Here is a 23322-nt window from a genome sequence, read left to right on the forward strand (position 1 = left end):
AAAGTCTATAATACTGTTTTGTGCATGGGTAGGAAAGATTGAAGGGGAGATAGGGAATTATGTTGTAAATGTGTTTATATCTGGTGGGGTCTTCAGTGTAAATTCTACACACTACAAAAAATTGCATTTCAAGTGGTGTTCAATATTCATAGTATGAACTGTTGCTCATATCTTTAGTCAATATTCGTGTTCCCTCATTTGTATAGGGATTTGAAGAATGAGGAAGTGGGAATTAATCAATGAGTTGGAGGTTGAGGACCCAGAAGGGATGATAGAGTTTTCAGCGGAAGATTTGACATGGACAGAAGTAGTAGGAGACCAAGTCGTGATTATTCCATATTGTCGACTTGAGGATTTTATAAGGGGAGAGCAAATGAGGGAAAGTGCACCTACTCAATTTGTTGCTAAAATTCGACGAATTAAAGATGTGAAGGATATCAAGAGGAAAAATTCTTCAACATATCTAGAATATGTTGTGTGAGTCTCTCTCTTTCTCTCTCTCTCTCTCTCTATATATATATATATATATATATTTTTGATTTTAAGTTCACTATGTCAAACATGCATAAATATTTTATTTAATTTTTGGTGAATTCTTGATCACAGATATTGGTGTGCCTATGGTCCAAATCATGTACAATCTAGCAATGTGGCTGAACCTGGATCCACAACTAAGAAACGTCTTCCATGTCACAGCATCAAAGTTGGTTGTCAGTGTCACTTTATTATGCGACGACTTGCTCTTAGACCAAATGATGACGTTATAATATATACAGCATGCAGACATATTGATGACAAAAATGTGGTTTGTCATGGAAATGAGGCAAATGACATGCCCAAGAAATTCAATTTTGCACCGCATTTAATAGAGCATATACAAACTATTGTTGAAGATTTGGTTCGTGATGGTTTTAGTGCTACGATGATCTGGGAAAAATTTATCTTTGATTTAAGGTATGGATCTGGTGAGTTTTTCACAGGGGCACCTCGAGATTCTTTCATGACAAGAAAGGATGTGTCAAACATGTACAATAATATCAAGAGGATAGAGTATGTGAAGCATGAAAGTGATCCAATGAGTGTGGATTGTTGGGTTAGTGAGTGCCCAGAGAGCTTTTTCTTCTACCAACAACAAGATGTTGTTAAAAACATTCCTTTCATTATAGGCATACAAGCTAAGTGGATGCTTTCAATGATGGTGAGATACTCACACAACAACATGTTATCAATGGAATCCACTTTTAGCACTAACAAATATGGGGTAAACATATTTACCAAAACTTTATTTATTCTACTTTATTTCAATGTCGTCCTCTTATATGCTTATAATCTTGTTTTCTTATTGTAATGCAATATCAACTACACACCATAATGGCTTTTGATGATAATCACAATGGGATTCCAGTGGCATGGGTAATATCATCACGGAATGGTACTCCTAATATTTGTAAATGGATGTCGCAATTATTTGCAAATGGGAAAAAGGAAAACCCAGATTGGCATGTCCGAGCTGTCATCACAGATGATGCAGCAGCGGAAATCGAGGCATTAAGGTGAACCAGTTTTTTCTTTTTAGAAGAGATAAAAAGCAATAATGTTCAAGGATATTCTCTTATAATGTTATATTATTTCAGGACTTGCACAAACTGTACACTATTATTGTGTGTATGGCATGTCCGTAGAGCGTGGTTGAAAAATGTTGGAACGAAAGTCAGGGGAAAGGAAAATAAAGTCCGTATCTTCCGTGCTCTAGGATTAATCATGCATTCGTGTGAAGATGATGCATCTGTGCAACATGAAATTCAAAGTTTCTTTGATGAATTCAAAGAAGAAACTGTGTTTTTGGATTATTTTGCAACCAACTGGTTAAACAACAACAAGCTATGTAAGTTTCCTAAGGTTGCATTTTATCAATTTATTTTGTAATTGACCATTTTCTATTGTTTTTTCGCATCTAATATATGTTTTTTTTCCAGATATGTGGGCAAAAGCATATAGGGACTTCCCACATTCCAACCAGGATACTAATAATGCTATCGAATCTTATCACCGGTATCTAAAGCAAAGGTACCTCTGTGAGAAGAATAATGTGTCCCATAGAAGGGTGGATTAGCTGTTGCACCTATTATTAAAAAAGGTTGAGTTGTATTACATTCACATGCAACGTCTAAAAAATGTTGGTTTTGTCCGAGCTTCAAAAATTGAGCAACAAATAAATTTAAGTAAGTGCAAAGCAAAGAATATCCCAGATGAAGATTGTATGACTGATGGAAACAAGGAAAGTGAGTATTTGGTTCGTAGCCAAACTACGGCAACTCGTGATACATGGTACCATGTCATCTATAAAGGGTTGAACCTAAACTTTTGTAATTGCAAATGGGCCCTAAATGGCAATATTTGTAAGCATATTCTAAAAGTTGAGATGGTAGTGACTAGCAAGGTTTCAAGGGGCAATGAATTGCCTAATGTCTGTAGGTCTATTACAGAAAGACCTGGATATTTACTTGATTTAAATGAATCGTTTGTAATGAGCCCAGAAATTGAAATGAACCTTCCAGCTTCTCCTTCCACTGATTCAACCATTGTAAGGCAAGATAGCGCCCTAACAATCGATGAGGAAATTAAACTTGTGATGTCATCAACTCATAAGAGATTGAGGGGTTTATTACAAATAACACCCACATCTTTGGAGCAGGCATATGCACTAAATCAATTGGTAAAAAATGTAAGCCAAGAGTACAATAATAAGAAATTTGATGTTGTAACTCCATCCAAGGTCACTACCAAGAGGCGACATAGTTTCTTGAGCCCAACAAAAAAAGGGGGGCAAAGTGTTCCTGCGTTGAAATCAAGAAAATATGGACCACAGTTTCTAAAGGTTGGACGGTGTCGTGGAAGGAAAAGAAGCATGAATGAACAATTGGAGATTTCTTCTACAAAAGAAATCAATCTGGACCACACATCTAGAAGGGTACAAGGTTTTATTTTGCAAAATACTGGTATGGAAATATTAATTGATGTACCATTTAATGTGAAATTCAAAATATCATTATCTTCATTGCCTTCAATGCAATTGCATAACAACGTGTTTTTTTCTTTTTTGTTACAGCTGAAGAATCCACATCTCATAATACTTCAAGTTGCCAATTGCGTTTATTTCATGAGAATAATGTGGATCCAAATATGGGGGGTTCATTGATTCATTTTCCATTTGATTCACCACGTCCACCTCTCTCGTTTGATCATCGAACCCCCTGGTTGTTTCCACCAATGGCACCAAATTCATTCATTGGGCAGCCTACTTCAACCCATAACATTTTGGTTCCACACCCTAGGGTGATGCCCCCTATTGTACAACCAGTCGGATTGTATCGCCGCTTGCACTCTATACAGGAAATAGCAGGTGAAGAGAACAATCAAAGTGCCAGCAATCAATGGCAAGATGAAAAATATTCGAGTTAATGAGTATTCATGGATATAATATGGGCATAACCCTAAAAAGGGATCTCCTAATCCAAGAACATGTTGTGTGCATGATGGGTTGAAAATGTTTTTGGATATGTACAACATTATCTAATTTCAATTTTGTATGGTTATTATATTGAGCTATTGAAATCTTTTTGTTGAACTCAAAGCATATAAAATCTCAGTGTAAATGTTGGCTGAACTCTAACAAACTCCAGGAAAAGGTTATTTGCCGTTTTGCTACTATAAGCTTGATACATCCTTTTTGGATAACAGTATAGTGTATTGTACATAAAGGCAGAATTGGAACTCTTATATATCAGGCTGGCTCATTATTGTAGATGTTATTTTGGCATGTTGCTTCAATACAAAATGAATTTCAATGAAAATTGGTGAAAATTATTGACATGCTCAAAGTCAGTCCTTTGGTGTCTGGAAATGATTGAAAATTGTGGAGTTCGAACAACAGCTTGCCCTCAAACTTCACAAGAGGGGACCACCACAGCTGGTGATCATGAAATGACATGCCATATCTAAGAAACTAATCCTTCTAGGAAAGAAAAATCTTAACAGCCTCACAAGCCTTCCAAATGCTCTTCAAACCACAGTTCATCTCGTTATCAGTTACCACAAGGTGAGTTTCCCCATTTTTTTTTTTTTTTTTTTTTTTTTTTTCAGTTTGACCATTTTTCATCACTTCTTAGGCCTCCATAATGATATTGCTTGCTTAAACATTGGGAGTTACAGATAACAGGCCCAAGGATCCATGCTTGCTGACTTACTGTTTACATTTCCATTTCTACCCATTTGCAGTTGCCCTTTTTGCTTCAATATCCTTGTATTTTTTAGAGGATCCATGCAAACCCTAATAGGAAGTCTCCTAAAGGCTAAACCTAATCTTCAAGTGATAAAAGGAATTGAACTGCTTCAACCATTGTTGTCATTCCATATAATTCATACTATAAATTTGCCGAAAATTAAACTTCAAGTGCACAAAAATGATATACCAAATGAAACATTATTACATTTTGGTTTTGGAAAGAAGCCTAAAAGTTCTTCAGGGGCAGGCTTAAATAAACAATATGCATTTTCTGTTACAGCTGCATATTTGAATAACGTGGCCTAACTACATAGTAACCTTTCACTAAGATTGAGGCCAGGTAAACACCAATATTTTTGTAGCTTGCTCAGTCAGTAGAAACCAAATTCTCACTAGAGTCTTACTGAAGTGGCCTCAAAGATCAAAGGGTACAAATCTGACCTTCGAAAGGCCAAACATTAAATTTTCTTGTTAAAGCATGCCAAGCTGCATGACTAACATGACCACTTAAGGTAGTGGTCCTTAATTTTGAATATTATTATTAAATGCCATCCAGTCTTTAGTTCCTAAGGTTCTTCGTGAGGGGCAACCTTCTTTGGATCCAAAAATTCTTGTTTTTCTGAGAAAGAACCATTTAATTCTGGTTTCAGAGAATAAGTTGTATGTTCACCATTTTTGTCTCCAGTCTGAAATTGGAATTACAGGCGGGAGACCTTATCTTTTTGAAAGTTTCCTTGACCTACATGCTACAAAGAAAGAAGAGTTGGTTACAACTAATTGTCTTTTGTCAAAGTTTTAGTATTTACTAGCAGCCCAGACATTTCAATGTGCTGGATCCATTGGTTAAGGGGTGATACTGATATTTCCTTCAGCTATGTGACCTATTTTACGTTTTGATCCATGTGGCATTCACCCCTTTAGGCTTTGGTAGACTAGCATCTATAAGACAAACCAGTACCTATCACCCAAACCACTTAGCAGACATTTTTCCATTTCAGAGATGTGTCACTTTTAGGGTAATATTCCACGTGCATAATGCCATCCAAACATCTGGTTCATGAAAATATGAAAAATCCATGTTTGTGTGTCCATGGTCTCTGTGTATTGAAATGTTAGGAGTCTTGGTCCTTGGACTAACCCTCATGTCACTAACTAATAAACTCTCTCCAGTGGCGCAAGTTTATTCTAGGATGACCTGAGACAGGAAAGAGCCTTGGTCTGTTGTTTCAATGGCTTCTAGCCAAGTTGTTCAGCACTTCTGGTCTAAATTGTTGCAAACTGATCTATAAACATTGTGGTAAACTTATGTGCCAAAGGTTTTCTTCATAGATTATTTTCAGAACCCAAAAGGCAGAAAGCTAATCTTGGAAGAACCATGGGTCAAAAGTACACCTGGTCGTTTTATGAAACCACCATTTCCAGACTTTGATCCAATTTCCATGTCATATACACAACCCCTGTGTGGGTAAGACTTCCCTTACATTTTTGGCATGGTAGTTGGCAATACTTGGATAATTGCATTCTTCCTGACAAATGTAAGCTCAAGGATGGTTTGAGGCTCTGCGGATTGCTGGATAGTGTAATCCTTAAGTGTGATGGGGCTTGCTGTAGGCAGCGTGTAGGTTATAAAAATATGCCTTTTAGATGCAAGATATTACAAAAAAACAGAACAGACAATCAGATGGCTAAGTGTCCAAAAAGGTTGCAACAAACAGAAGGAAAATTTTGCATTACCACATACCTGAGTGGTTTCACAAAGTAAGGAAGAAGAGTCTGGTGGGAAAAATCAAAATACCTAGGAAATGAGCTAGTTAGCTCTTCTGCAACAGCATCGATTGAAATCCAGAGGGAAGAATCACCATGGAAGCAAAAGATCTAGGCAAACAAGAGACTACCGAAAAAAGGAATCCAGATGTAATCAGACCATAAATACCTTTGTCAAATTCTCAGATACAATATGAGGAAAAGCTTCAGACCTTGCAAATTTGGAAAACATTGTTAATAAAAGAGCCAATCAAAGAACATGAACAATTTAATCAATGAAGTTTCCACCCACAAGCTAAAGCCAAAATCCAGGATGGTCTTCATCATTTTTTATAAGCTTTTTCAAATTTTCTAAGTAATGAACAACCTCTGGTGGGGATCATGACCTAGGAGGGTTTGTTGGTAGTCCTGTCGAATTTATTCCTGATTTCATTGTTATTGTGTTTTGCATGCTTTAGATCTGCTGGTCTTACTGTGCATTTAGTTCAAGCGTCAGTAGGTATGCCTTTCCAGTCAGCTGCCCGGCCCTTGAGATGACCTTGGAGAAGATGGGCACCCAAGAAGGCCTGCAACTTTGTCCCCAAGCTTACTGCAAGGCCATATTTTGGTTTGCATTGTTCATCCTCAAGTTAAAATTACTTCTGATGAATATAAGGATACTTTATGAAAATGGCAGCCATAACCTTGTTGGATAGTTTGTCAGTTGTAACCCCTCTAAGAACATGATCTGGGCTTGGATTCTAGAAGCCCAGGATCCATTTGGCTGGCATTTCCCGAGCATGAGAAATCCAACAGGGGGGGTTTTATGTTTAGGTTTCTAATGAATTAACAAAAGTTGTGAGTATCATGCAGTGCAAGGCTGCAAGACCTGGATCTGTAGGAATATTGTCAAATCCTGAAGCACCATATTAAAGACTGCATCCTTACGGTTAAGTTGCAGACTATAGTTCCTGAACCTCAAGCTCTTTAGTAGGCCCCTCTGGATTTAAAGTTTAAATGCTAGCCAAGACGATTGGGCAGCTTGTCAAAGCCACAGTGACACTAAAAGGCATGCTCCATATCTGCCCAACCTGAATCAACACACAGACAAAACAACGAAGGTGAAGCACCTCCAAAGAAACCTAAGACACTACACGAAGTTTTTCCATTGATTCTGGCACTGGTATCCAATTCATTTGGGGTAATTAATGAGGAAGATCGTAGTATGGATATTAGAATGAAACCTAGGTAAGAGCAAGGTCTCTCAAACCCCTGCTGTGCCAGACATTGAAGGATTTGGATATTGTTTGTTTGCCAAAACTCAAGGCTAGAGGTTTCATGCTTAGGACTCCACTTATTTTTATATAGATATGCACATTTGCATACATTCAACCGACAAGGAAGGGAACAATGGCATAGAACAAAGCTATCAGCTTAATTTGCCAATTGTTGAGTATCTAGTTGACCTGACCCAAAGATTGCTCTGGGTGTTGCTCCACTTAGGTAGCCACACTGTCACAGATCCTAAATTTAGGCATCCAACGATGCATTGTAATGAGCTATAGTTGTCTTTTGATGTCCATGAAAGTGAATACAATCAGCCTTTCCAAGTTTGTTTGGAAAGCCATCTCACATATTCTCTGATCAGGGAGTCAGCTGGTTCGTATAGGATGGTGACAAGGTGCAACAGGTGGAAGTCATAACTAATAAAGTCCTGTTCACACTAAGAATATATTAGGTTTCTTTTCAGATGTTTAGTCTAACCTTATATCACTTTCCTGCAGAACGATCTGGTTATTGTTATATCTTTTCGGCTATATTATGTATCATCCAAGTGAGACACCCATTGCTTTGGAAAGCAGAGTTAGTGATGGAGTTTTTCAAATGTCATTGTAATTTGTAGCATTTTTCACTATATTTATACAAAATTGTATTCTTTTAGTATATTCTTGGGAAGATAAGGCCTGTAAAGCACCATGGTTTTTCAACGAGTTTTTTTTGTAAAGTTTGATCTGTGTAACTAGCCATACGGCTAAGCGGTTATCTTGTCTATGGATATTGGCAGCTTAATGGATCCTTGTTCTTCAATCAGTGAGGAGGAGGAAAGACAGTATTATTGTAAAAGTTGCAATTATTAAGGACATTACATAGATAACAACCCATATACCAAAGAGGGTCCTAAAGGCATTACACTGGATTTAAATCTAATGAACAAAAGCTGTAATATCATACTAATCTGGTCTCTGGCTGTACCATATTTTAATTCATTTAGTAAATGAACTGATTTAATCTGTTATGATTGTGAAAATAGGTCCAGAAGGCATTACACTGAAACATTCTGGATTTGAAATCTAATGAATAAAATGTCTAATACCACACTAATCTGGTTTCTGGATGCACCATAATTTAGTTCATTTAGTATATGGACTGATATAATCTGTTATGATTGTGAAAACATAGTGATGTCATATGTAAACTAGCCTTGGCTCCAAAAAACCATGAGCACAGGCCATCTCTAGGCCATTCACACAACCAATTTTACATCTCTATAAAAGCATAGCTATACATTTATTCATAAGGCTTCAGGATATATGAATTAATCAAGCTGCTCACTGCTAGACTCTAATTAACATATAATATAGAAATAACCTTGACACCTTCATATAAGTGAAAGTGATGCTTGTGATAATAGTACATGGGCTCCATAACATAGTATTCCACCTCTTTATGCATTACACGGGATCTAAAGATGAATTATATGGTACAGCGAGTAATCCTCCATTTAGATATATTATTTGACTTGGTTGGGGAGTTATTAATCCTCGTTTTAGATATATTATTTCACTTGGTCAAATGTAAAGTGATATTCATTTTAAACTTTGAAGTTTTAAGAGAGCTTCGAACTCATTGTAACGTTTCTTTGTAAAAGACTCTGCTTTACTTACTAGTTTGGATGTGAAAGATGCATGTACATCAGGGTAACAAAATGCTGTAAAGGTTACCTAAATTTCCATTGAGTAGGTAGTGGTGTACAAGTACTTGAGCTCTGAACAATTTAGGGTTGTTGCTAGTTTTGGGTTGTTACAAGTGGGAACATTGTTTAGTTTTGGCATGCTATTGAAGGGTTCTTGCCATATTGTGTGGATATTGAATGGAGCATTGTTCTAAATGTTTGATAACCTACTCTTTTCCATCATGATTCTTGTAGTTGCTATGTATATGTTAATAAGCATGGTATTTTGTTACATCTTTCTTCGTTACACTTTGATGAATATGGATGGTGATGATGTACTTCCCTGTTATGGTTTATGGCATGCTTTTTATGGTCGCACATCACCGTTGATTCTGGTGTAAAGTCAATAGTGAGTGTTCTTGATTAGATGATTAGCTATGGCCATTAGCTGAGTTAGACCTGTGGTAACGAGATGGCCAATATTATGGGGCATTACGCTTTAAATTTGTAGTTGTTATTGTTGGTGTCATTCTTGCAAATTCCAAAGCCTTAGTTTTTGGTTCCGGTGCTGGAAACATGGGACACTAGACTCTAGAGCATTTCTTGTGCTTGTAAGAAAGGTGTCCTAGTTGGAAGATTAGTGTGGGTGTGATGAACAAGCGACATGTCAAGAAAAACAAATGTCAAGAAAATGGGGGATTAAGCTTTTTGAAGCAAAATTTATCATTATGATTTTGACAAAGTTTACGGACTCCATATTTTTAATCTTTTAGGCAATTTTGAAAGATGAGCGTTTCTTCACTTGTGTTCTTTATTTATTAACTTTATTTATTAAGATTATGGCATCTTCAAAGGCATCATGGGCATGTAGGGCTTCATTGATATATGCGTACATTGCATCATTCTAGGGCAAACCATGTACCTAAGAAAATTAACTTCATACTAGGTTAGAGTTTGTCATTATTATGCATCAATGTTCCTAGGAGGGTTTCATGGTATGGAATTCTTCATCTCACATTAGATTACGCATCAACTATTTTTGGCCTGTCATCATATAGATATGGATATAGCTAGGGTTTGCATCAGAAATGACTTATACTTCTTAAATGTTGTGAAAACCAACAAACCAGATGTAAATAACCTTCTTTTGTTACTTTCATTTATTCCCATGGCATCCATCCAGGTGGAAATCAACACTATTAAAGAGGTAGCATCTGAAACTTGAAATTAAAATTAAATTCATACGGAGCTACAATAATATTCGCTGAACCACTAGTAGGTTAAGAATAATTAGTTCACCTCAAATATAATGTACATAATTGGACACATGAATTCAGTTATAACATGATTGGACATCTAAGGTGAATGATATTACAAAACCAAAAAAAAGTACATTAACGAGTACTTTACTGAAAGAACCACGGTATGAGAATCCCAAGAAAAATGACAACCATGGTGTATACACATAGTCGAGACCTATATTGATGCTGATCAATGTTTGCCAGTGGAATGAACGATGATCCTGAATCATCTTTGGCACCTGCATCTACACTTGAGATTGCTCCAACCATTAGATCAGTAGAGATTTTATGGATCTCCGCAAGGTGCTTTATCGAAAAAGAATTAAATCGAGCACTCCAGATTTTTGCCTCTCTGTAGAGGGGCTTCAAATTGTCTGCGCGAACATTGTAGATTCCTTCCATGTGATTACAGATTAAATCTGAGTTTGTCAGCACTGTTATGTTATTCACCCCATTGTGTTTTGCCTCTTTTAAACCTGCAACAAGTGTAATGTAGTATGCTTCGTTATTGGTTGTCTTTCCCTGCTCTTCCCATATTCTATAAATCACATGATTTTTTGCCCCATTGTGAAGGACAAATTTTAAAGATGCTGGACCCGGATTGGGGCGGCATGATACTTCAATGCACAGTGTCCACTTTTCCACCATTCCGTGAGCTTAGAAGCACTGCATAGTGACAACAACAAAATAGATTCATGTTAGAATACTTTAACATGACAAAATATCCTGATTGAAATTGATTATTTTTATGCTACCTCAAGTTTGAATGCACATCCTTGAAAAATAACAGAAAATCAAATATCAGTGATAAGACTTTGGGCATAAAGAACAAACTTTAACTCGAATGTGTTTAATTTTATATATGGATGGAGAAATCCTATGGGGCAGGAACTTGTCACTTTGTATGCACAGAAGATGTTGGGATGAATGCATGTTAAATGTAGAAATGCCAATATTCTTCACATGATGTGAACGCAAGGAAGGTTTCTTAATGACCAAAGCTTGCATATATCAAAATATTTAAGATTCAAAAGATGCAGTTTGCAAACTCTTAATGATGTAAACTTTCAACAGCCAACCAGCCAGATGCATGACATGAACACAATAATCATGAAGTTACATTTTAGCCCTGAGCTTCACCAGCTCAAAATAAAAGTCAAAATCAACTAATTAAACTAAAGTGACAGATCACAGCTCCTGGAAATGGCATATAGAAACAGGTTTCCATAGAACAAGGATCCGACTTGACTATTAATCTCTCTCTACTGGTGAAACCTTACTGTATTTAAAAGTAGCTGGAATATTAAATTCAAACATTTTCATCTGGTTCATAATCACCAAGAAATTTATGAAATGCTATCAGAAAAGCTTCGAGTTTGGAACACTTTTTCCATCGCACATCTCAAACAAATGTTTAAATTGCATTATAGACTGACATAAACGTATCACCATGATCTGTGCTCATTTGTCAGCATTAGTTCTAGCTAATTAAACTAAAGTGACAGATCACAGCTCCTGGAAATGGCATATAGAAACAGGTTTCCATAGAACAAGGATCCGACTTGACTATTAATCTCTCTCTACTGGTGAAACCTTACTGTATTTAAAAGTAGCTGGAATATTAAATTCAAACATTTTCATCTGGTTCATAATCACCAAGAAATTTATGAAATGCTATCAGAAAAGCTTCGAGTTTGGAACACTTTTTCCATCGCACATCTCAAACAAATGTTTAAATTGCATTATAGACTGACATAAACGTATCACCATGATCTGTGCTCATTTGTCAGCATTAGTTCTAGACAAAATTGAGACAACGAATGCAAAATAGTTTCCGCCTCTTAAAAACATTTTTGCAAGTGCTTCTAAACGCAAGTGCATATCCTTCATATACATATAAGCATATCTTTACCACTAAGTTTACACGTCTACATGTCAATTTTTGTCATGATTTTTACTATGTCATGACTTTGACAACAAAAGGAAATCTACTCCAATGCAAAGCGATGTTATAGATAATAATCACGGGCAAGGAATGTACCAGGAGCCCGGGAACCAGCCTGCGAGGGGAAGCAATCGGCGGTTGAACAGAGCTCTTGCGTTTCGTCCAGGCGGGTTGCAGAGGCAGAGTATTTTCGAACGGGAGTCCGGATGGCGAAAATACCATTTTGGCGCGAGGTCGCTGTTTGAAAAGGCAAGACGGGGCGGGCTCGCGGTTGGTGGGTCCCGCGTTCGTTGCCGGAAACGCAAAGGTGGCCGCCGGAGTTACAATGCATGGAGATGGATGCGCCCCCATGACCCGCTCGACATCCATAGATGGGCCAGCCTCCATAGAGGCATTTAATACCCTATGGTAGGCTGGTTAGCTCTTGCCGTTGTAATAAGTTTATAATTTATAATTTAAATATTGACCGTTACAAGGATGTTGTTGACTAAAATCATCTCGAGATCTACGTGGCAAATTCTTTCCACCTGTACATAGAAACCTGCAGTCACATTTTCCACGATGGATTTTTACTAAGAAAAGAAAGGCGAATTATTACAGATGGGGTTACATTAAATAAAAGTAAATTAGTGGGTCAAAAATGATTATATGCACATTCTATTAAACATAATAAAATAAGAGAGTGTTATGGTCTCACAAGTTTCCCTGTGATACCATGGGGATGGTGACTTGGAACCCTAACCCCACCACTACCAGTTTCCATACTGATCAGAAATTCTGTTCAATCTATTTACACCCAAATGAGAAGTCCGTATCTTAATACGTGTACTGTAAAAAGCAAGCATCACGCAATGGCGACATTACACGTGGAAACATATCACGAGAAAAAGTTGAATTGTTTACGTAACTTGGAGGAGCATAAGCGAAAGTGCAGGGATGAGGGGCAAAAGGTGGAGCTGTCGGTGCCGACTTCTGTGCATTTCAAAGCTTTTTAATTTTTTGGACTGTGTAAAAGTTAAAACAGGCGTTTTATTAGGGTTTGGGTAATATTCTCTCCATAAAATTATTATAAAAATAGAAATTATTATAAAAGGTAGTGGGTTTAAAGTATAGGATTAAAGTCCACGGGGTTTTGAATTGATGGTGAATGGGTGTATTGTTAAGGCACTTCTTGCGATAGGGCATTAGTTCAAATCCCCCGTTGGTGCTTAGGTAGTATTATATAGAAAAAGAAAAAAATAATATAGGATTAAGGTTAAATGCTATTAAAAGATGTAGGTTTAAGTAATTAATTTATGATTATAACTTATATAAGTTTTTTTAAAATATTATTTAAGATGGTAGAAATTTAACCTATATAGAATATTCATAGTAATATACACAAATTAATCATTGAAATTTATTTTCAAAGTAATTATGTTATTTTTATCTTTTTAATTAATTTGATTAATTAATAAAAATGTCATATGAACAAGTGTTAAATGGAGCGAGTCATAGTTTTTAATATATATAAGTTGAATTTATATATTAATTCTTTTTATATTAGTAATAATAATAATAATAATAAGTTTTAAATTTAGTTAGTATTTATGAATTTTTTAATTTTAAAAATGTGAGATGTATTGTAAAATATAACATGAAGTGTGTGTTTTGATGCTTATTATGGATTGGTGTCTATCGTATCTACCACAATTCAATTTAACTTATATAGTTAGGCTAGTTAGTTAAGAATTTGTAAATATATTAAAAACCAAAAACACAAACAAAAAAATCTTACAAGAATGAAATTCCAATCAATTAAGAATCATGATTAAATTATTTTTAAATGGTGTAGTTTTATTCACATAAAAGCATTTTATGAGTATTAAAATATACCTTAACCATAACCTAATTATTATAAACAATATAGTTTTTATTTTTCAAATAACGATAATGAGTCAAACACATTTATAAATAATATTAAATAATAGTTATCCTGGCAACTAATTAACAATAAATTCTAATAAATTTTATTATTTTTAAGAAAAAACATTCATATTTATTTTTATAATATATATTTGGGGTAGTCTAACTTATAGACAAAATGGCTTTTTTCACGACATTCTTCCTGGTTAATTTTAATCAAAATCCGACACAAAATTTTAAAAACTTGAGTTTAAATTGTTTAATCAGTATAATTCAAGTGTCCCCGGTTTTTCAGGGTTTTAAATCCATTTATGCATTTAAAAATGTATTTCAAAGAACAAAAAATGTTGAAATTGTATTGGTCGATTTTAGTGAATTTCGGTGAAAAATATTATTTTATCTATAAGTTAGACTATGCCATTTTTATTATTATAGATTTTAAGTTGGTTCCAATGTAGAGCCACGAGAGAGACACATTAGATTTTGGAGGGACTTCTTATTATTCTTTTGGGCTTAACTAACTTTCCTTGAGCAAGACCATGTGCACTCTTTTCAGCACCTCATTGTATCCTCTTCATATTATAATAAAATGGCTCAGCAAAGCACTTTTTGGTGCAATTTCATGGACTGTTTGATGTGTTTGATTTTCATGGTTTTTATGTTTATGTTTTCTTTGTTATTTATTGTAAACATTCCCTAGGAATATTACAGTGGTATCAAAGCACGATCTTGGCCAGTTGTGGAGTAGCCAGCAAGATCATAGAAAATTTGGGCATGTATGCACTGTGATGGGTGAACTATAGACACCCATGCCTTAAGGGAGAGTGAGTATCATTGCTAGAAAAATGACCCTCACCCACTTTGATGGATCAGCTAGGAGTTTTCTCAAAAAGTGGGTACAAGAATTGGACACATATTTTTGGTTAAACCCCATGAGGGAGGTGGACGCTTTTAGACATGCCACTTTGCACTTGGATGGATATGCTATGGAGTGGTGGTACCGAGGACTGATCCCTTTGGGTCATGTATGTATCACATCCTACACAGAGTTCACACAGAGGCTCATGGAGAGATTTGACCGAAAGGACACCAAACCCCCTCAAAGGGAGTGGATAAGACGAGGACAGTTAGAGGATGAGACCATGAGGCATTTCTGTTGGTGGAGACTGGGCTTTAGATGTCAGAAGCTCGAGGAGGAGGTTGAGAAGGAGGACACGCAGGATGGTGAGGGGCACATCGATATACCTGGTGTGGCGCAAGAGTCACCATTGTTGGAGGCCTCTTTGGTAGCTCTAGTTGACACCTTAGTTCTTGAAGGGCCATCTATTGAAGAGATGCCAACAAATGATGAGGTACCCAGTGCTATGACCTAGTTTCTAGACGATGGTTGCCCACAATAGGTTGATGAGGTGCTTGGAGGCATACTTGTCATTGAGGAGGTACCAAAAGAGACAGAGGGGTCCAAAGCAATGACCGAGTTTATAGGGGATAGCTGCCCTCCACAGTTTCATCAGCACCAAGCTAGCCTTCTAGCATTCAGAAGGAAGGCCATGACAATACGAGAGGCCATTCTGCAGCAGAACAAGGAGTTGGAGGGCATGGGATCGGTTTGTGTCAAGTCCATGACCAAATTGACTCACGTTGGGGAGTAGTTGGATGCCCTACTAGTGCAACTAGAGTGAACGTTGGAGAGTGATAACAACTCTCTTCTAGCATACATAGACGGGGCTAGCAACACTGTTAGGTTACCTTTTCCCATTGGACAGAGAGAGACAGAGATACCTAGTATGATTTCATGTGTTGACTAGGATAGCGAGATGGCACTACCTGAGTCGCACAAGGTGCAGGATCCACATGTTGGGGTTGTTCTGTGTGTTGGAGTTCATGCATTCATTCCCTCTCTTAGGATTGGATGGCAAGACATTTTGAGTCGGTACACGATGGAAGGGGCTAGACTCATGGAGATGGACGTAGTCCGGAGTGAAGCTCGGTGGGAGCTCCTAGAAATTGAGGGTACAGGAGGCCAGATTGGCATTGGGATCCAGGCGAGGCTTTCTATCCGACATTAGACATACAAGATGGCTATGGCATTGTAGTCAACCCAATTTTTGAGTACATGCATTCCTTAGGGGAGTTTCAGTAAGCACTAGTGGCTAGATGGTTTATGAGCAAACTCCTTGGGTAGATTTGGCATGTTAGTTACGCATGGGGTCATAGGATGATTAGCGCTTGCTGGCAGGGGATGGTTGGAGGAGGTGGCATGGGTAGGCCACTGGACCAGGCATTGTATGGGCGTGATGTTCTTCCTTTGAGGTTTAGGACTCAGGGGTCACCGAGGATCGTCATAACAGAGTTATCACCTCTACTGGGAGTGGATCTAGGGCGCTCAGATCTACCAGTATGGACGAGGAGGTGTGTCCTGATGCATACAAACTCAATTATAGACCATAACACCCAGTGGTGTGCAGGGCTATGCAGCGGGGAGAAGTAGCCTGCAGAGGAGCATGGAGATGCATGGGGGTATACCACAGCTTCTAGTTTACACTGTGGGGTCAGAGGAGTAACTCACATCGCATTGAGTACATGCGGTGAGTGACAGGTGTAGTGACAATGGTGAGACACATAACGGTACAGGATGCCATAGCCATAGTAGAGGGTACCCAGTGGTGTACAGGTATAGGTTGCAATGTACAGTGGCATGTCGAGGAGTACTAGGATGATCGGTGGTATGCAGGGACGCAGGATGCTGAACAACAAGGCCTTGGAGTGTTTCCTCCAGGGAGACCCATGAACGGAGAAACTGGGCGTACCTTTGGGTGTAGCTCACCCAGGGTCGACGGGGACACAAATGAGTGATACTTGATAGTATTCGTTGGGACTCACACGCATGACCCTCTTCTACATCCCTCACTGGTGCAATCGATTTTGTTGTTGACTTTTTGCACTTTGGGCATGAGCAGCAGGGGACGAGGAGCTCACCCGAGATATTTGGATGACACTTAGTGCACGAGGGAAGAGACTTCTCAATAGTGGAACTGGGTTGTTGCATTAGTTGATAGCCACATGTTGGGGGATGAGGTGATCATTTGCAGAGGTGGCATATCGTTCATCACTGAGCCTGTGTTTGGGGAACTAGTCACGAGGGAGACATGTGTCACTCTTTTCTTAGGGCATTTCAGGACCATGCATGACCAGGGGATACCATGTATAGCTAAGGAAATTTTATAGTGGGTATCCAAGATTTAGACACTGAATTGGAACTTTACTGAGGGTGCAGATGGCATACTTGGTGGTGATGATTGGATGGAGCAGAACGGATACACATACACTTAGATGATCATGAGCATCAAACATCTGTCTATTAGCTTCATTCAGGGGGTAGCTATTTGGAACATGTGGTTTCCAACGGTCATCAGTACTACACAATGGTAGGCATAAGGTCGTTTAACAAGCATCAAATTAGTTCATGATATTTGGAGCCTATATATTGATTGCATGCAGGGACTAGAGACAAGGCACAGATGGATTCTAGCATTTGTTAGAGATATGTTGTAGTAGGTCTGGCTATGTGATCAAGGGGTTTAGTTGGTTGATATATCACTCTATCTCATGATGAGCAGATTCATGGCAGAGAGTGATCTACTTCACTCTTGGGCTGACACATGGGGGTTTTGGGAGGCCTTCATCGTATGGCGAGGTAGGATTTCCCTGTTGCTGCACAAGTTTAGAGTTAGCTTTGGATGGGTAGACATTAGCATCATGGAGATGCCTAGGCAAGATGAGCTTGGCCTTCACATATTTTTTTCCATCAGGTCCCAGGAGAGGAGGGTACAGTTTGGTCACGATGGGGAGTATGTCATAGTCAAAGTGGCACAACACTAGCATGGTGGCACACTTCTAAGACTAGCAGGGGACCCGAGCATCACAATACTTCATAGCTCAATGACCTTTAGGGATGAGCTGGCTACTACATGGGGAGATCATTCAGATGTTCCATTGGGCTTTAATGAGTCATTGATGGCTTGGGTAACTTCATTAGCATTGAAGGTTAGTCACCAGGATGATATCTCAAGAAGCTCGTGTGAGCGAGACTTTATCTCCACAAGGATTGGCTGGTATCTTCAAGAGTTTACTTGGAAGGGTAGTGAATGGAGCAAGGGGGGCTTCATGTTGGACATGATGGCTTGGGATCCTGGTATTGAGGGATTCCTTCATGAAAAGACAGTGCATAGGTCAGGGATGATTCAGTGGCGCATCTAGGACCCTGGCATATTTTGCAGTGATAGTGGGGATCAACAACTAGAGAGGATGCTTGTTTAGACATTGTTTAAGGACACATAAGTTTTGGTGGGGAGGAATGTGATATCCCCAATTTTGATTTTTTTTAACGTGATTAATTAAGTTTATTGGGGAAGTGCTAAGCATAGCACAATTTTGTAATTTGAGCATTGGAAACATTTTTGGTACATGGGACTTAGGAGAAATCGAAAACTTCAATATTAATGGAATATGGGGGCCAGCCCTCATGGAATATGCACCCCTTGGAGGAAAATTGAATTTTGTGGAAAGGAGGTCGAAATATTTGATGAGGGACCCACAAGGAAAGGTGAGGCAACACTTATAAATAGAGGGTTGAAGGCAGCATTGGGCACCTTTTGATAATTTGACATTTACACATTGTTGCTCTAGCTTTTTAGTTGAGTCACAAGTGTTGTTTAGCACCAAATGTTTCCAAGTAGAAATCTCACCCTCTTCTTCAGTGTACCATGAGTGGCACCCTAGGGAGGTAATGTCACGACTTTATGGAGACTTCGGGGACCAGTCTCAGGTGGTACGACTTGCCTTAGCTTGAGGCTGGATGTAGAAGAAGAACCACATAGTTCTTGGATGAACTGGGTGGTGAGCTCCAGTATTGTAGCAATAATGCTACAACTCCTGGGACTCCCTTATTTACTTTTATCAACCCGGTAGTTCGTAACAAACTTGGAAGCGATGGTGTTGTATGCACAAGTACTAGCTCTTGCCGCAGCTGTCACTTGGTCAGCTGGCACAAGTCCACTAGGGGCTCAAGCCAACTTCTATGAGCTCTGAGAAGAAGCTTTTTAACTGATGGACAAAAGCTAATTTAAAGAAGGTTGATCTACTTGCAGAAAGACAGTGAAAAGCTAAAAGAAAACACAAACCCTAACAAACTCTAATTCTACCAGCTGACCTTATTGATGCAAGAAAGAGGATGCAAGCTACTGAAAGAAATGCCATTGACTTCTAGGAAGGTAAATACATGTATCTAAGCTACTTCTATAGTAACATCTGAAAAAAACATCTTTTTTGTATTTTTGAATAAGTTGCCAGAGTTATTATGCATATGATTTGACTGTTTTTGGGCTGTGCAGAGGTGGATATGCAAGAAGAAATGCTTGGGAAAGGTCAAGAAGGTCTAGAGAGGGCCTAAGGGGCCCCTAACACCCTTCCATAGAGTTTCACTGAGTTTGGCTGTCAAGAAACCTCATTCATGAGCCTCTACAGGAAGTCTGCGGGGGTTCTACAGGATGTCTGCGATTTTCTACAGGATGTCTGGAATTTTCTACAGGATGTTCAGTAATGAGGTTTTTGGTGGATGAATGGAGAGGGAAAGGTGAAGGAGTGAGTGAGGAGGTAGGGTGAGGGTTGGAGATGGTCTAGAACTCGGTGGATGGAGTTGTGGACAGGTGTGGATGGTTGTGTTTGGTTCAAAGAAGACTAAAGTAATGTTGCACACAAAACTAGGGTTATGGGAGCAAATGGTGAACTGGAGGCAAGGATTTGAAGTAGAGGGTGGAGTGGATGGTGCTGATGGCAAATGAACAAATCAAGGAGTGGTACAGGTGCTCTGTAAGGTGTTTTTTCCAACTGATCCAACGAAGACTTGTAAATTCAAAAACCTAACTACGATGACCTAATTTGCTAGCTGCCAGTAAAGAGAATGAACAGAAGTGTGACCTGCAATGAAACCATGTATTTTAACTCATGCATCTGAGCAAACGAAAGTTTGAACTTGAAACCAACTTATACACAGGAAAATCAAACACCAATGATTGCATGGCAAAGCAAAATCAGTGTTTTTGTGGGCAAAAAAGTTATCCTGATCCCAGCTCCAGATCCTACTGAAGGACAGGTGAAACCAGAGATGTTTGATGGCCCTTTTCTTGAAGCTTTTTCTGTTTCCAACCTATCAACTAAATCTGAGCATTCAAAAGTCTATCTAACCATTAACAGTGACCTAGTTAATGAGCAAACTTTAACCTACTTAACATAAATGTTTTTGCAAATGCATAAAGAACAACTAACAATACATAAAGGAGGCCTTAGCACTTGGGTTGGGCCCAACCCCAAGAGCTGCAGGCTCCTATAAAGAACTCAGATCTGATACCAAGTAAAGCTGCTTATCATTATTCAAAAATAACCATCATATGAAAGTTGTACAACAATAAAACAGGCTGAGCAAAATGACAGCACTATAGTGCAAAAATAACAATAGTTCCAAAAGTAAACTACGAAGGCTGAGGCCTTCCTATTTGTACAATACGAGGGGGCTAGCAGCCCTCCTAGATTCAAGGGACTCGGCTGTCCCAATTGCTAGTGAACATTCACTCCTCCAAAATCTGCTTGGCTGCCTTTAAAACTCGTTTTGGTGGCCTGTGGAGCTCGGTGTTGAGGGTGGACATTTCGAGGAAGGCCATTTAATGCAAGAGACAACCTCCCTACGAATCCTCACCTCAAGCTTGGCTGTCAGCTGACCCATGATTGCTTGGTTTTGCTCCAAAATTTGTCCAAAAATCCTGAAATAACCACGTATTAGCCTCCTAGGTAGAGTGACCACCCTTATTCGTTCAAATAACATAAACATACTAGGAAAACATGCATAATCTATGAAAAATGGAGGATTGAACAAGGATAATTAGGCAAAATGAGCCCAATAGGTTACCCAATTTGGGGGCTCATCATCACCCCCTTGCTGAATCGGTTGCTCATCATCTGAGCAACTAGTCCAGCTCATCATCCTTTATGGCTTTGATCGCCTCCCTCACGTCCCAAGCCTCTGCTGTGATATCCTCTTCCTGGTCGTGGAATCCTGCCTTCCTCTCCACTTCCTCCCATTGTCTACTTTCCTCCTCTTCCTTCACTCCTTCTAGCAATCCCAGAAGTAAAGGAGGACTGAATTTCAAGCCAATCCAATTGGCCTACAAGTCCTGCATCAACTTTTTGTAGAGAGGTACCCTTGCCAAGGCCTCCCTTATCTTCAGGCTGTGAGGCAGTGTGTTCCACCGCCTTGTGTAGGCATGCATACAGTTTTCTCCCAACAGTCTCTCCATGTCTTCAAAATGGGCAATGGCTTGAGCCTGTTGCTCAATGTATTCCGGTAGATCCTGAGGAGTGTTGGCCAAGTGCTGGTGGGCGCTTATCACTGCTGATGGATCATCTGGATCTGCTCTGATCATGAGAGGCTCACTGAGATCTCTGCCTATGATACTGCGGACCTCTGCTGCTCTCTTCTCTTCATGGCTCATCCAAGAGGCCATGGCCATAAGCTGGACATATCCTATCACCGTGTTGGGATCCCATGCATTCATGTCTAGAACAGCGAAGTTGTGCAAGTAGAACTCTGCCAATTTGGCCCTATCCTCAGATGAACTGCCGCCACATAAAGCTGCAAATTGATGATAATTTTGGAAAGGGGTGATGCCCCTTGGAGCCAATGTATTGATTTGAAACTATAACCATTGGTCCTTGAGGTAAAGGGTATAGGATTTGGTAGGCTGCCTGCACTGCAGAGCTTCCATTGCCCAGCTGGCCTCCTTTTCTTGCAGCTGCTGTTTTAGAGAATGTATCTGTAATTCTTGTTCCTGTAGCTGCTGGTTCAGTGCCTCAATTTCAGTTTGTGTTCCTTCCTTTCTTTGTTGTTCATAAGGGGTATCTGTGGCTGTTGTTGGCCCCTCCTGTTGCTCTTGTTCCCCCAAGATGTGAGGCCTATCTTCCTTCCTTTGTCCTTGTGATTGTAGCTGTTGTTTGAGCTGCTCATTTTCTTCCTGTAGCCTGACCCGCTAGATGCTTTCCACATGTCGTACCATAGCCAATTCTCTTCTGGCCTCTTTGAGTTGCTCCTCCAGAGGACCTATATCTGCTGCTCCCTTGGACTTAGCGATTTTCATCCAAGTGTGGGTCCTCACCCTCTCTTCCTCTAGTGCAAGGAAAAGTGGCACTGTGAATTTTTGAGGAATGTCTTTCCGGCCTCCAAGAAGTTATAATAGGAGCCCAAGCTGGGCTGGGGGCTAGGTTCCATAATGTGCTCTACCTCTTCTTCCTTCTGTGGTGATTTGGCTGCCTCACCTTCCATTTCTTTAGTCTCCTTCAGTCTAACCAATGTTTCCTGTAGAATAGTTTCAGCATCCTGTAGAGAGGTTTTTGTGTCCAACATTTTCATCCTCTCCGTCCAAGTGGATGTCTTTGGGCTTCCCCGCTCATAAGTGATGGCTGCCTTAGAGGGGGACCTCTCCTTTGGTGTGGTAGGGGTGTCTACAATGGTGATTGGTTCTTTGGATGGAGGTTGGGGTCTGCCGGTTTTAATTCTTACACTTCTTCTTGCCTTAAAGTACAAGGGAGGCTCCCTCTTTCTCTTTCCCTTCTGCTTGGGGGATGTGCTTAGGGTGACCAACACAGCTGCTGCCTCCCTAGCTAAAATCTTGGCCGATTTCTCCTTCTGCTACCCTTTCCTCGGACTTCCTGTAGAAAGTCCTGTAGTGGCCATTTTCTGGCTTCCTGTAGAAGCAGTTTTCTGACTTCCTGTAGAAATAGGTTGCTGGCTTCCTGTAGAACCAATTTTCCCTGATTTGGCCTACTTGGCTGAGGGTGCCTTCTCTTTGACTTGTGTTGTGGTTGCCTTGGGTGTTGTTTTCACCCTTTCAGTCTTCTTTGCCCGAGTTTGCAACCATTTCTCCCTTGGCATTGGTGTTTTTACTTTACTCCCAGCTTTGGCCTCAACATCTTGTCCTTTTGTTTTTCTTGTGGCTTTTCCTGTGATGGCCTGTCCTGGGTTTTCTTACCCTTAGCTTCCTTACCCTTAGTTTTCTTCTCTGCCTCAATATGCTCCTTCTCCTCACTGTTGGATGAAGTGAGTTCTTCTGCGAGAGTCCGGATATCATCATTCTTGGTC

The 23322-nt window shown here is 39.3% G+C and overlaps 1 protein-coding gene across 1 annotated transcript; it reads left to right on the forward strand.

Moving 5' to 3' along the window:
* Nucleotides 1–217: 217 nt before the first annotated feature.
* LOC149221736 (uncharacterized) lies at nt 218–12626 on the forward strand. The gene is made up of 6 exons (XM_089387465.1): nt 218–477; nt 607–965; nt 1406–1553; nt 1635–1885; nt 1977–2052; nt 12266–12626. Exons 1-6 carry the CDS (start codon nt 218–220, stop codon nt 12624–12626), a joined length of 1455 nt encoding a protein of 484 aa, XP_089243591.1.
* The last annotated feature ends 10696 nt before the right edge of the window (nt 12627–23322 follow it).

The sequence above is a fragment of the Pinus tabuliformis genome, chromosome Q (assembly GCF_031772625.1).
Source record: "Pinus tabuliformis cultivar Carrire ecotype Pingquan chromosome Q, CPIR1, whole genome shotgun sequence".
NCBI classification, from domain to species: Eukaryota; Viridiplantae; Streptophyta; class Pinopsida; order Pinales; family Pinaceae; genus Pinus; species Pinus tabuliformis.

Excerpts from the sequence above, each read along its gene's own strand:
- LOC149221736 (XM_089387465.1), top strand. The coding sequence starts at position 218 with ATGAGGAAGTGGGAATTAATCAATGAGTTGGAGGTTGAGGACCCAGAA. Across the intron at positions 478-606 it reads ACATATCTAGAATATGTTGT|ATATTGGTGTGCCTATGGTC; the intron begins GTGAGTCTCTCT and ends TCTTGATCACAG. Across the intron at positions 2,053-12,265 it reads GCTATCGAATCTTATCACCG|GAAATCTACTCCAATGCAAA; the intron begins GTATCTAAAGCA and ends TGACAACAAAAG.